Source organism: Salmo trutta, chromosome 22 (assembly GCF_901001165.1).
Source record: "Salmo trutta chromosome 22, fSalTru1.1, whole genome shotgun sequence".
Lineage (NCBI taxonomy): Eukaryota > Metazoa > Chordata > Actinopteri > Salmoniformes > Salmonidae > Salmo > Salmo trutta.
Window position 1 is genome coordinate 34,669,292 of NC_042978.1, and position 13,121 is coordinate 34,682,412.

Genomic DNA, 13,121 nt, shown 5'->3' on the forward strand with positions numbered 1-13,121 from the left:
TTTTTTGCTGAGTTTATAATCTAGTTAGTTCCCCAGAGTAGCTGTTTAGGCCCCTTGCTTTTTTCAATTTTTACTAACGCCATGCCACTGACTTTGAGTAAAGCCAGAGTTTATATGTATGCGGATCACTCAACACTATACAGGTCAGCTACTACAGTGACTGAAATGACTGCAACACTTAACAAAGAGCTGCAGTTAGTTTCAGAGTGGGTGGCAAGGAATAAGTTAGCCCTAAATATTTCTAAAACTAAAGCATTGTATTTGAAACAAAACACTCACTAAACCCTAAACCTCAACTAAGTCTTGTAATAAAGTATGTGGAAATTGAGCAAGTTGAGAAGACTAAACTGCTTGGAGTAACACTAGATTGTAAACTGTCGTGGTCAAAACATATTGATGCAGAAGTAGCTAAGATGGGAAGAAGTCTGTCTATAATAAAGCGATGCTCTGCCATCTTAACAACACTATCAACAAGGTAGGTCATACAGACCCTAGTTTTGTCGCACCTTGACTACTGTTCAGTCGTGTGGTCAGGTGCCACAAAAAGTGACTTAGGAAAATTTTAATTGGCTCAGAACAGGGCAGCACGGCTAGTCCTTGGATGTACGCAGAGAGCTAATTTTAATAATACGCATGTCAATCTCTCCTGGCTGAAAGTGGAGGAGAGATTTACTTCATCACTACTTTTATCTATGAGAGGTATTGACATGTTGAATGTACCGAGCTGTCTGTCTAAACTACTGGCACACAGCTCGGACACCCATACACACCCCACAAGACATGCCACAAGAGGTCTCTTCACAGTCTCCAAGTCCAGAACAGACTATGGGAGGCACACAGTACTACATAAATCCATGACTACATGGAACTCTATTCCATATCAAGTAACTGATGCAAGCAGTAAAATTAGATTTAAAAAAACAGATTAAAAAACACCTAATGGAACAGGAGGGACTGTGAAGCAACACAAACATTGGCACAGACACATGCACACACACACACACACACACACACACACACACACACATATGATAACGTACGCACTAGACATACACATGGATTTAGTACTGTAGATATGTGGTAGTGGTGGAGTAGGGGCCTGAGGGCACAAAGTGTGTTGTGAAATCTGTGAATGTATTGTAATGTTTTAAAATGGTATAAACTGCCTTAATTTTGCTGGACCCCAGGAAGAGTTGCTGCTGCTTTGGCAGCAGCTAATGGGGATCCATAATAAATACAAATACAAAAATACATCCTAGTAACTCTATCTACGTCCTAGTAACGCTATCTACGTCCTAGTAACTCTTATCTACATCCTAGTAACGCTATCTATGTCCTAGTAACTCTATCTACGGCCTAGTAACTTTCTCTATGTCCAAGTAACTCTCTCTATGTCCTAGTAACTCTCTGTATGTCCACCTCTCTATGCCTCTCTGTGTACCAAACACTACACCGTGGGTGTGTTGCCTCAGAGCCAGCAGCATTGCAGGGAATGCTGCTACAACATCAGAGTCTAGACCCCCCTTACTCAACTGGCGGGCCGGATCCGGACCCAGAACGGGGTCAATACGGACCAGGGCCCCCCCCCACCCCAAAACAAAATATTGAAAAAATAATATACAATGCATTTGGAAAGTATTCAGAACCCTTGACTTTTTCCAGGCTTATTCTAAAATGGATTAAATATGTTTTTCCCCATCAATCTACACACAATACCCCATAATGAAAATTCCTTACAAATAAAAAACATAAATACCTTATTTACATAAGTATTCAGACCCTTTGCTTTGAAACTCGAAAATTGAGCTCAGGTGCATCCTGTTTCCATTGATCATCCTTGAGATGTTTCTACAACTTGATTGGAGTCCACTTGTGGTAATTTCAATTGATTGCACATGATTTGGAAAGGCACACACCTGTCTATATAAGGTCCCATAGTTGACAGTGCATGTCAGAGCAAAAACCAAGCCATGAGGTCAAAGGAATTGTCGGTAGAGCTCCGAGACAGGATTGTGTCAAGGCACGGATTTGGGGAACAGTACCAGAAATGTCTGCAGCATTGAAGCTCCCCAAGAACACAGTTGCCTCCATCATTCTTAAATGGAAGAAGTTTGGAACCACCAAGACTCTTCCTAGAGCTGGCCCTGGCCAAACTGAGCAATCAGGGGAGACGGGCCTTGGTCAGGGAGGTGACCAAAAACCCAATGGTCACTTTGACAGAACTCCAGAGTTTCTCTGTGGAGATTGGACAACCTTCCAGAAGGACAACCATCTCTGCAGCACTCCACCAATCAGACCTTTATGGTAGAGTGGCCAGATGGAAGCCACTCCTCAGTAAAAGGCACATGACAGCCTGCATGGAGTTAGCCAAAAAGCACTTAAAGACTCTCAGACCATGAGAAACAAGATTCTCTGGTCTGCTGAGCCAAGCGTCACGTCTGGAGGAAACCTGGCACCATACCTACGGTGAAGCATGGTGGTGGCAGCATCATGCAGTGGTATATTTTTCAGCAGCAGGGACTGGGAGACTAGTCAGGTTCAAGGGAAATATTATTATTATTTTACCTTTATTTAACTAGGCAAGTCAGTTAAGAGCATCTAGCTCAGTTCATGTGAAATATTTTGAATATTGGAGATTGAAATAGAATGAATAGAGCTGACAGGATTCTTTATTCTATCTGACAGACAATAATATCAGTTATATATCACAATACATTTCTATTTGAATGTTTGCTAACATTACATCCTCTCAAACAGGCCCCAATGTGACCATGGAGAATTAATTCTACTTCCTGTCATGGAATGGTGCTTCTCTCTTTCCGACCACAGGAGGGGGCCAGTGAGGCGGTCATCTGCTGTCTACACTATCTATAGAGGCAGAAACAGACAAGAGGGCTGAACTGAAGGAAAGGGCAGATGAGGGACAGAGGAAAGACAGATGGAGAGTGAGACCAAGGGATAAAGGGAGGATCAGAGCAAAGGAGCAGTGGAGAGGAATTGACTGGGATGGAGAGGGAGGAAGACAAATAGACAGGGAATGAAAGAGTGAAAATATGGATTGATAGTGGTGGGTAGTGTAATTCATTGTTTGTGTGTGTGTGTGTGCTCCTGTCTCCTATCACCCGTGGCGATGTCAGCCTGTGATAGCGGGCACTGGTGGTTGGCATAGCGTGTGTGAGGCATGTAGCATGTGCCAGCATCTCTGCAGGGTGATAATAGAGACCGTTTGTCACTTGGTGGACTCACACATACACACACCCTGAATGGAGCCTGTAGCCTGAGGCACAGTGTTTGACTGGTATTAACCCCAGAGCAGAGCCTCTACCGGGGGATTAAAAGTACTGATTATGCCCTTGTGAAGGAAGAGCAAACCCACTGAACTCTCTCACTTTCTATCTCTCTCTCTCTCTTCCCTTTTCCCCATCCTTTAACCATGCTCTCTTTTCCCCTTTAAATGTATAATTGATATGTTTGATTCATCTCTCCATTTCAACCAAAAATTGAAAAGTTAAAGAATAGGAATAAATCAAATCAAACTTTAAATGCACTTTAATACAGATTGATTTGATTTAATCATATTCTTTCACTTTTCTTTTTGGTTGAGATGGAGACTTGAATCCAACATATTTTTTATTAACATGTAGATATTTGTATACTTATTTTCAGTTTCATTTATGAAGGTCATACCCTTATTTTTCAGTAAACACGCAGTTGCTAAACATAGTGTGTAATGTGTGACTTTGGGCTTTGCCTCAAGAGCCGTAGTGTTATATTATGGCAGAACAGTTCATTTTTGTTAATTTATTAAAAATAAAAAACTGATATCACATTTACATAAGTATTCAGACCCTTTACTCAGTACTTTGTTGAAACACCTTTAGCAGCGATTACAGCAATGAGTCTTCTTGGGTATGATGCTACACGCTTGGCACACCTGTATTTGAGGAGTTTCTCCCATTCTTCTCTGCAGATCCTATCAAGCTCTCTCAGGTTAGATGGGGACCGTTGCTGCAAAGCTATTTTCAGGTCTCCAGAGATGTTAGATCGGGTTCAAGTCCGAGCTCTGGTTGGGCCACTCAAGGACATTCAGAGACTTGTCCCGAAGCAACTCCTGTATTGTCTTGGCTGTTTGTTTAGGGTCGTTGTCCTGCTGGAAGGTGAAACTTCTCCCCAGTCTGAGGTCTTGAGCGCTTTGGAGCAGGTTTTCATCAAGGATCTCTCTGTACTTTCCTCTGTTCATCTTTGCCTCGATCCTGATTAGTCTCCCAGTCCCTGCCGCTGAAAAACCAACCATGATAAAGGGTTAAACATAGGTTTTAAATCAACTTGTGAATTGTATTGAATATAGCTATGTTCCCCCTTTGTATCTTAATGTCCAGTGTAGGAAATCCTCACTGGTACCCTAGTTTATAGAAAAAAACAAATGTGCTCTAAATCTCTCCCCGAAAAGGATGAGCCACCTCTCTGAATCTGGTTCCTCTCTAGGTTCCTTCCTTCTAGGGAACTTTTCCAGGCTACTCTGCTTCTGCCTCTGCATTGCATGCTCTTTGGCATTTAGGCCGGATAATTTTAAGCACTTTGTGACAACTGCTGAAGTAAAAAGGGCTTTATAAAATACATTTGATTGATTGATTGATTGATTGATGTATCTGCCTTTGTTGTAATCCAGGGGTTGCAGAAGCCGTGTCTGGAGGAGATCAAACACGCCAGGAACGCCATCTTCAGCCCCTCCATGTTTGGCTCTTCCCTGGAGGAAGTGATGTCACTGCAGAAGGAGCGTTACCCCGACAGCCAGCTGCCCTGGGTCCAGACACGTCTCTCTGAGGAGGTCCTGGGTCTTAATGGAGACCAAATAGAGGGCATCTTCAGGTCAGTACCTACCTCTCACTCACTAACACTAGGGAGAGAGGTAGGGAGGGCGAGAGGGAGGGAGGGCGAGAGGGAGGAGTGGAAGTGGGGTAAAGGGAAGGAGGAGTTAGTAGTATTAGACATGCCTGTCAGTGAAGGTCCTGGGCCCAGATTCACAAAACACTTCCTACACAAATACTTAAGAAGCTTCTTAAGAAAAAAAAGAAGAAGTTCATAAGATAGTTCGTAAGTGCAATTCCTCAACAATATCTTAAGATGTAATGATTTTCTTACAAACTTCTCAAATATCTTCTTGTTGTTAGGCAACCATTTTAGCTAGCTATCTAGCTAGCAATGGCAATCATGTTAGCATATTTCATACTGATTCTGTTCTAAACATTTTCTTGGGTTTAAAATAATCAATACTGAAACTTTCAGATGACGTTTGTGAGTGAATTAACATGTTCAATTGCTTTCATGAGCTTTTTCTCTCACTGCCCAGAGTTTAAGACAATGGTTTAGCAATCTTGATAATTAACATAATTTCCAACAACTTTATTTTCAAGAATCTAATTTCTTCTTAACTTTTTGCTTAAGGAGAAACAGAAGAAATAGGGCAAGAACATTTCCAATAACCTTTTTGAGGAATAGCAACTTTGCTTAACAAACATTTTGTTACACCCGCAATAACATCTGCTAAACACGTGTATATGACCAATAAAATAGTTAAGGAAATAATTCAGTTAAGAAGAAATGTCTTAAGAAGATTTTGTTAATCTGGGCCTTAGTACTTAATAGAGACCAGACAGAGGAAGAGAGATACATGAATGAGCTAAAGGGATTGGTAAAGGGATAAATATGCTGTGAGGAAGGAAGGAGGAGTCTAATGTGTTTCTGACCCCTGACCTCACAGGGTTCCAGGTGACATAGATGAGGTCAACGCTCTCAAGCTGCAAGTGGACCAATGGAAGATCCCCACAGACCTGGAGGACCCACACATCCCAGGTAATACACACACACCGTACACACACACACCGTACACCAGTGATGGCTGGTGGCACTTTAAATGGGGAGTACAGGTACATAGTAATGGCTATGCACCCTCTCCTAGCCCCAGGCCCTTCCCCTTCTCTCCGAACCTCTCCTAGCCCCAGGCCCTCCCCCTTCTCTCCAACCCTCTCCTAGCCCCAGGCCCTCCCCCTTCTCTCCAACCCTCTCCTAGCCCCAGGCCCTCCCCCTTCTCTCCAACCCTCCCCTAGCCCCATGCCCTCCCCCTTCTCTCCGACCCTCTCCTAGCCCCAGGCCCTCCCCCTTCTCTCCAACCCTCCCCTAGCCCCAGGCCCTCCCCCTTCTCTCCCACCCTCCCCTTGCCCCAGGGCCTCCCCCTTCTCTCCAAACCTCCCCTAGCCCCAGGCCCTCCCCCTTCTCTCTAACCCTCCCCTAGCCCCAGGCCCTCCCCCTTCTCTCTAACCCTCCCCTAGCCCCAGGCCCTCCCCCTTCTCTCTAACCCTCCCCTAGCCCCAGGCCCTCCCCCTTCTCTCTAACCCTCCCCTAGCCCCAGGCCCTCCCCCTTCTCTCTAACCCTCCCCTAGCCCCAGTCCCTCTGCTGTGCTCTAATTCTCTCTGAATATTAATAGCCCCAACACCAAAGCATGTTAGGAGCTGCAGCAGCAGGTCAACATGATTGGATGACCCACCCCCCGCACACACACACATTCCCCCCACCACACACTGACACGCTGCTAAACTACTGCAATTTTTATAAATAACAATAAAATAGATTTCATAGCAGAAAAGAAGGAGCAATCCTGGCAGAGGTCATCATCAGTCACAACTCTATTACCAACACAGATATGGATGAGCACACACTCACACAGAGAAGTGCGATGGTGTTCTTTTGGTCTGTTCTGTGTGTGATTAAGGCATTAGTGTCCGTGCGTAGAGGGGGGCTGTGTGTCTGACCAGTCAACTGTTTCTGTCTCTTGATTGGACTGTCAATGAATTTGTAAAAAAATGACTTACACTGTACAGATAGCTAGAGCCCAGAAATAACTATTTCTCACCGTCTCCCTTTTCCAATTCTACCCTTTTCCCCCTTCTCTCTCCCCCCTCTCTGCTCCCCTTATTCCCACCCCCCACAACCCAACCAGCCTCTCTGTTGAAGTTGTGGTACAGGGAGTTGGAGGAGCCGTTGATTCCTCATGAGTTCTATGAGGAGTGTATCACTCACTATGATGACCCTGAGGCTGCAGTCAATGTAGTGATGGGCCTTCCTCACATCAACAAACTGGTGCTCTGCTACCTCATACGCTTTCTACAGGTAACACACACCCTTCTGCTCCAAACTCATCCTCTGTTCCAAATACACACTATCAACTTCAACATCACCCACTTCCTATAGGTAGCAAACACACACAATCAAACACACCCATCATCATCTCTTTCTCCCTCCAGGTGTTTGGCCAGCCAACCAACGTGGTAATCACTAAGATGGATGTGAACAACCTGGCTATGGTGATGGCCCCTAACTGCCTGCGTTGCCAGTCAGACGACCCACGCATCATCTTTGAGAACACACGCAAAGAGATGTCCTTCATCCGCGTGCTCATCCAGCGCCTCGACACTAGCTTCATGGACAGACTGCTATAGCCCCCCAAACCCTGCTCCATCACCCCAGGCCAACGACACAGGACCCCCACCTCCCTGCTATAGCCCCCCAAACCCTGCTCCATCACCCCAGGCCAACGACACAGGACCCCCACCTCCCTGCTATAGCCCCCCAAACCCTGCTCCATCACCGCAGGCCAACGACACAGGACCCCTATCTCCCTGCTATAGCCCCCCAAACCCTGCTCCATCACCCCAGGCCAACGACACAGGACCCCCATCTCCCTGCTATAGCCCCCCAAACCCTGCTCCATCACCCCAGGCCAACGACATAGGACCCCCATCTCCCTGCTATAGCCCCCCAAACCCTGCTCCTGTACCCCAGGCCAACGACATGGTACCCCCCCCCTCCCTGTTATAGCCCCTCCAAACCCTGCTCCTACCCCAGGCCAACGACACAGGACCTCCACCCCCCTGCTGGTCGCCTAGTGGTTAGAGCGTTGGGCTAGTAACCGAAAGGTTGCAAGTTCGAATCCCTGAGCTGACAAGGTACAAATCTGTCGTTCTGCCACTGAACAAGGCAGTTAACCCACTGTTCCTAGGCCGTCATTGAAAATAAGAAATTGTTCTTAACTGACTTGCCTAGTTAAATAAAGGTAAAATAAAATAGCCCTGCTCCTGTACCCCAGGGCAATGACACGGGACCCCCACCTCCCTGCTATAGCTCCCCAAACCCTGCTCCTGTACCCCAGATCAACATCATCGGACCCCACCCCCCTTCCCTGCTATAGCCCACTTTTAACTTCTCAACCAGAAACAACCACACAGGACACCCCAACTTCGACTGTACCCCTACATCTCCCAAGGCCCCACCTGCCCCCCAGACCCTGGTCTAGCCCCCCAACAATAACTGTACCCCAACCAACTAGTTGGGACACCCCCCAACTCCAACTACTGCCCGCTAAACCCAGCTATAACCAGCCAACTTCAACTACTGCCCACTAAACCCAGCTATAACCTCCCAACTTCAACTACTGCCCACTAAACCCAGGTATAACCTCCCAACTTCAACTACTGCCCACTAAACCCAGCTATAACCTCCCAACTTCAACTACTGCCCACTAAACCCAGCTATAACCTCCCAACTTCAACTACTGCCCACTAAACCCAGCTATAACCTCCCAACTTCAACTACTGCCCACTAAACCCAGCTATAACCTCCCAACTTCAACTACTGCCCGCTAAACCCAGCTATAACCTCCCAACTTCAACTACTGCCCGCTAAACCCAGCTATAACCTCCCAACTTCAACTACTGCCCACTAAACCCAGCTATAACCTCCCAACTTCAACTACTGCCTGCTAAACCCAGCTATAACCTCCCAACTTCAACTACTGCCTGCTAAACCCAGCTATAATCTCCCAACTTCAACTACTGCCTGCTAAACCCAGCTCTAACCTCCCAACTTCAACTACTGCCCACTAAACCCAGCTATAACCTCCCAACTTCAACTACTGCCTGCTAAACCCAGCTCTAACCTCCCAACTTCAACTACTGCCCACTAAACCCAGCTATAACCTCCCAACTTCAACTACTGCCTGCTAAACCCAGCTATAACCTCCCAACTTCAACTACTGCCTGCTAAACCCAGCTATAACCTCCCAACTTCAACTACTGCCCGCTAAACCCAGCTATAACCTCCCAACTTCAACTACTGCCCGCTAAACCCAGCTATAACCTCCCAACTTCAACTACTGCCCGCTAAACCCAGCTATAACCTCCCAACTTCAACTACTGCCTGCTAAACCCAGCTATAACCTCCCAACTTCAACTACTGCCCACTAAACCCAGCTATAACCTCCCAACTTCAACTACTGCCTGCTAAACCCAGCTATAACCTCCCAACTTCAACTACTGCCCGCTAAACCCAGCTATAACCTCCCAACTTCAACTACTGCCCACTAAACCCAGCTATAACCTCCCAACTTCAACTACTGCCCACTAAACCCTTCTATAACCTCCCAACTTCAACTACTGCCCGCTAAACCCAGCTATAACCTCCCTTCAACTACTGCCTGCTAAACCCAGCTATAACCTTCCAACTTCAACTACTGCCCGCTAAACCCAGCTATAACCTCCCAACTTCAACTACTGCCTGCTAAACCCAGCTATAACCTCCCAACTTCAACTACTGCCTGCTAAACCCAGCTATACCCTCCCAACTTCAACTACTGCCCACTAAACCCAGCTATAACCTCCCAACTTCAACTACTGCCTGCTAAACCCAGCTATAACCTCCCAACTTCAACTACTGCCCACTAAACCCAGCTATAACCTCCCAACTTCAACTACTGCCCGCTAAACCCAGCTATAACCTCCCAACTTCAACTACTGCCCGCTAAACCCAGCTATAACCTCCCAACTTCAACTACTGCCCACTAAACCCAGCTATAACCTCCCAACTTCAACTACTGCCTGCTAAACCCAGCTATAACCTCCCAACTTCAACTACTGCCTGCTAAACCCAGCTATAACCTCCCAACTTCAACTACTGCCTGCTAAACCCAGCTATAACCTCCCAACTTCAACTACTGCCCACTAAACCCAGCTATAACCTCCCAACTTCAACTACTGCCTGCTAAACCCAGCTATAACCTCCCAACTTCAACTACTGCCCGCTAAACCCAGCTATAACCTCCCAACTTCAACTACTGCCTGCTAAACCCAGCTATAACCTCCCAACTTCAACTACTGCCCCCCAAACCAGGATGACCCCTATCTCCCAGACGGAGTCTCATCCCAGTCTGAGCCTGACCCCTCAACCGCCACTCTACACACAGGGACTTGCATCTCACACACATTGATGTACAGGGTTACACACACACTCACTCACATAGACATACTCTCACATGTACATTTACTGACACACACACACATACTCTCACTTCTACAGTACACATCCATATACACAATGGCAATGCTTAGAGTGACAAATGGCTGACCAACACAGTACAAGATCGATGGGATCAACCTATATCATTATTGAGAAATACTCAGTCTACATTGTCATAAATACACACAATGTCGAACGCACACACACACACACAGCTGTTTGACTCCCTACCCACCCAAACGGCTATCACTGTCCGACATATTTTGGTGCTGTCCACTCCCCAGTCCCCGCCTCTCTCCCAATGCAAACCAATCACGTCTGCTTCCCCCTTCCTGATTCCCTGTGAGTTCTCAAATGAGGGCGTCAGTCCACCTATCAGCTCCAAGCCTAGAACTGCCATGAAGCCCCGTTTATCTGTCTGCACTGTTGTCACCAACCAACTGATGTCGATAAAGTTATTTATTTTGTTATTTTGGACGGCGGGGGCTGATCCAGGGCAGGTTTTAGAGGGGATCACCGCAGCACTGCCAATCAACCTTGTCTGTCGCAACAGGAAGGGATGTCAGACACCGTGCCACAGGACTTCCTGTGAGACTTGTGTGAGATTTACCTGTGAGATTTACCCCCTGCACCCCCTACCACTCATCCCCTTGGCCATAGCCACTTCTGCCCCCTTCACCCCTCTGACCCCCCAGACAACCACACAACCTCACCCTCCCCTCACCCCTCTTCACCCCTCCTCACTCATCCCTCTTCACCCTCTTCACCCCACTTCAACCCTCTTCAACCCTCTTCAACCCTCTTCAACTCCCTTCACCCCACTTCACCCCGCTTCATCCCTCTTCACCCCTCTTCATCCCACTTCACCCCACTTCACCCCTCTTCAACTCTCTTCACCCCTCTTCATCCCCCTTTACCCCTCTTCACCCCTCTTCAACCCTCTTCAACTCTCTTCACCCCTCTTCATCCCTCTTCACCCCTCTTCAACCCTCTCCCCCCACTTCATCCCTCCTCACCCCTCTTCCACCCTCTTCAACTCTCTTCACCCCTCTTCACCCCTCTTCACCCCTCTTCAACTCTCTTCACCCCACTTCATCCCGCTTCAACCCTCTTCACCCCTCCTCACCCCTCTTCAACTCTCTTCACCCCTCCTCACCCCTCCTCACCCCACTTCATCCCTCTTCACCCCTCCTCACCCTCTTCACCCCTCTTCACCCCTCTTCAACTCTCTTCACCCCGCTTCAACCCTCTTCACCCCTCCTCACCCCTGTTCACCCCTCTTCATCCTCTTCAACCCTCTTCAACTCTCTTCACCCCTCTCCATCCCGCTTCAACCCTCTTCACCCCTCCTCACCCCTCCTCACCCCTCTTCATCCCTCTTCACCCCTCTTCATCCCTCTTCACCCCTCTTCACCCCTCTTCACCCCTCCTCACCGCTCTTCACCCCTCTTCACCCCTCTTCACCCCTCCTCACCCCTCTTCATCAATCTTCATCAATCTTCATCCCTCTTCACCCCGCTTCAACCCTCTTCACCCCTCTTCACCCCTCCTCACCCCTCTTCACCCCTCCTCACCCCTCTTCACCCCTCCTCACCCCTCTTCATCCCTCTTCACCTACCCCCCAACACATCCTCAAGACTACATACACCTCCATACACTCATACTGACATGATTTCTGAATGTCTAAATTGAGATCCGTCCACCTCTGTCTGTCTTTCTGTCTGTGTGTCTGTCTGTCTATGTCTTTTACTCTGTCTGTTGTTTACAAATGTACCTGTCTGTCTCCATCTACAGGTAGTCAGAGTACTGTCTGTCTTTTGGACCCGTACAAAAGTATTTTTTCTATTAGCAGATGTGACTTGGTATGGATTATTATTTTTAAAGATATGTGTTTTTTGTTTTATTAATTGATGATTTGTTGTATTTAACAGAGTTTTAATGTTTTTTAACCCACTGTTTTATATCATTTAATTTATTTGTATTTATTTCAGCAATATTTCCTTAATGCCTTCTTCTTAGACAGTATACTTTAGGGTTCAAAATCTCTGTGACTGTCTCCCAAATGGCACCCTATTCCCTTTATAATACACTTCTTTTTGTCAAAGATAGTGCACTATATAGGGAATAGGGTGCCTTTTGGGATGCACATTGTCTTTATGTTTCTTTGAATGAATGTGTGTGTACGTGCAGGCATGTATGTGCTTGTGTGTGTTTTCAATATAACAGGGCATATACATCACATGTTCATATGCACATACATGTTGATATGTGACCCTGATATGTACCGTAGGTGTCTCTGTGTGTCTGAGAGTTAAGTCCTGCTGTGTTTTTTAGTTCTGTTCATTTGTGTTGCATTTTTTTGGTGACAGGTTTATAGGAATGGATGCTTGTGAACCTCCCATCCCTTGAGACCACACACACACACACACACACACACACACACACCATCCTTAGCCTAATTACCATTCTCGCAGAAGGACTCTCATGCTCTTGCATTCACGGAATCTCTCATACACTAACATATTGTGTGTATGTGTATTTGAAGCCCTCATACACTAAAATATTGTGTGTGTGTGTGTGTGTGTGTGTGTGTGTATTTGAAGCCCTCATACACTAACATATTGTGTGTGTGTATTTGAAGCCCTCATACACTAACATATTGTGTGTGTGTGCATTTGAAGCCCTCATACACTAACATATTGTGTGTGTGTGTGTTTGTGTGTGTGTGTACTTGAAGCTTTCACACAATCACATATTGCGTGTGTGTGTATTT

At 46.6% G+C, this 13,121-nt stretch overlaps 1 protein-coding gene across 2 annotated transcripts in view; it reads left to right on the forward strand.

Annotated features, from left to right (window-relative positions):
* The window catches only part of LOC115158626 (rho GTPase-activating protein 39-like), a 166,408-nt gene extending 158,407 nt beyond the window's left edge, over window positions 1-8,001 (forward strand). For both annotated transcript variants that reach the window (XM_029707795.1, XM_029707796.1), the window contains 4 exons: window positions 4,670-4,869; window positions 5,762-5,853; window positions 6,999-7,168; window positions 7,303-8,001. In XM_029707795.1, coding sequence (XP_029563655.1) covers window positions 4,670-4,869; window positions 5,762-5,853; window positions 6,999-7,168; window positions 7,303-7,497 — 657 coding nt within the window. In that variant the 3' untranslated portion in view covers window positions 7,498-8,001. The remainder of the gene's footprint in view (window positions 1-4,669; window positions 4,870-5,761; window positions 5,854-6,998; window positions 7,169-7,302) is intronic.
* Window positions 8,002-13,121: the final 5,120 nt, after the last annotated feature.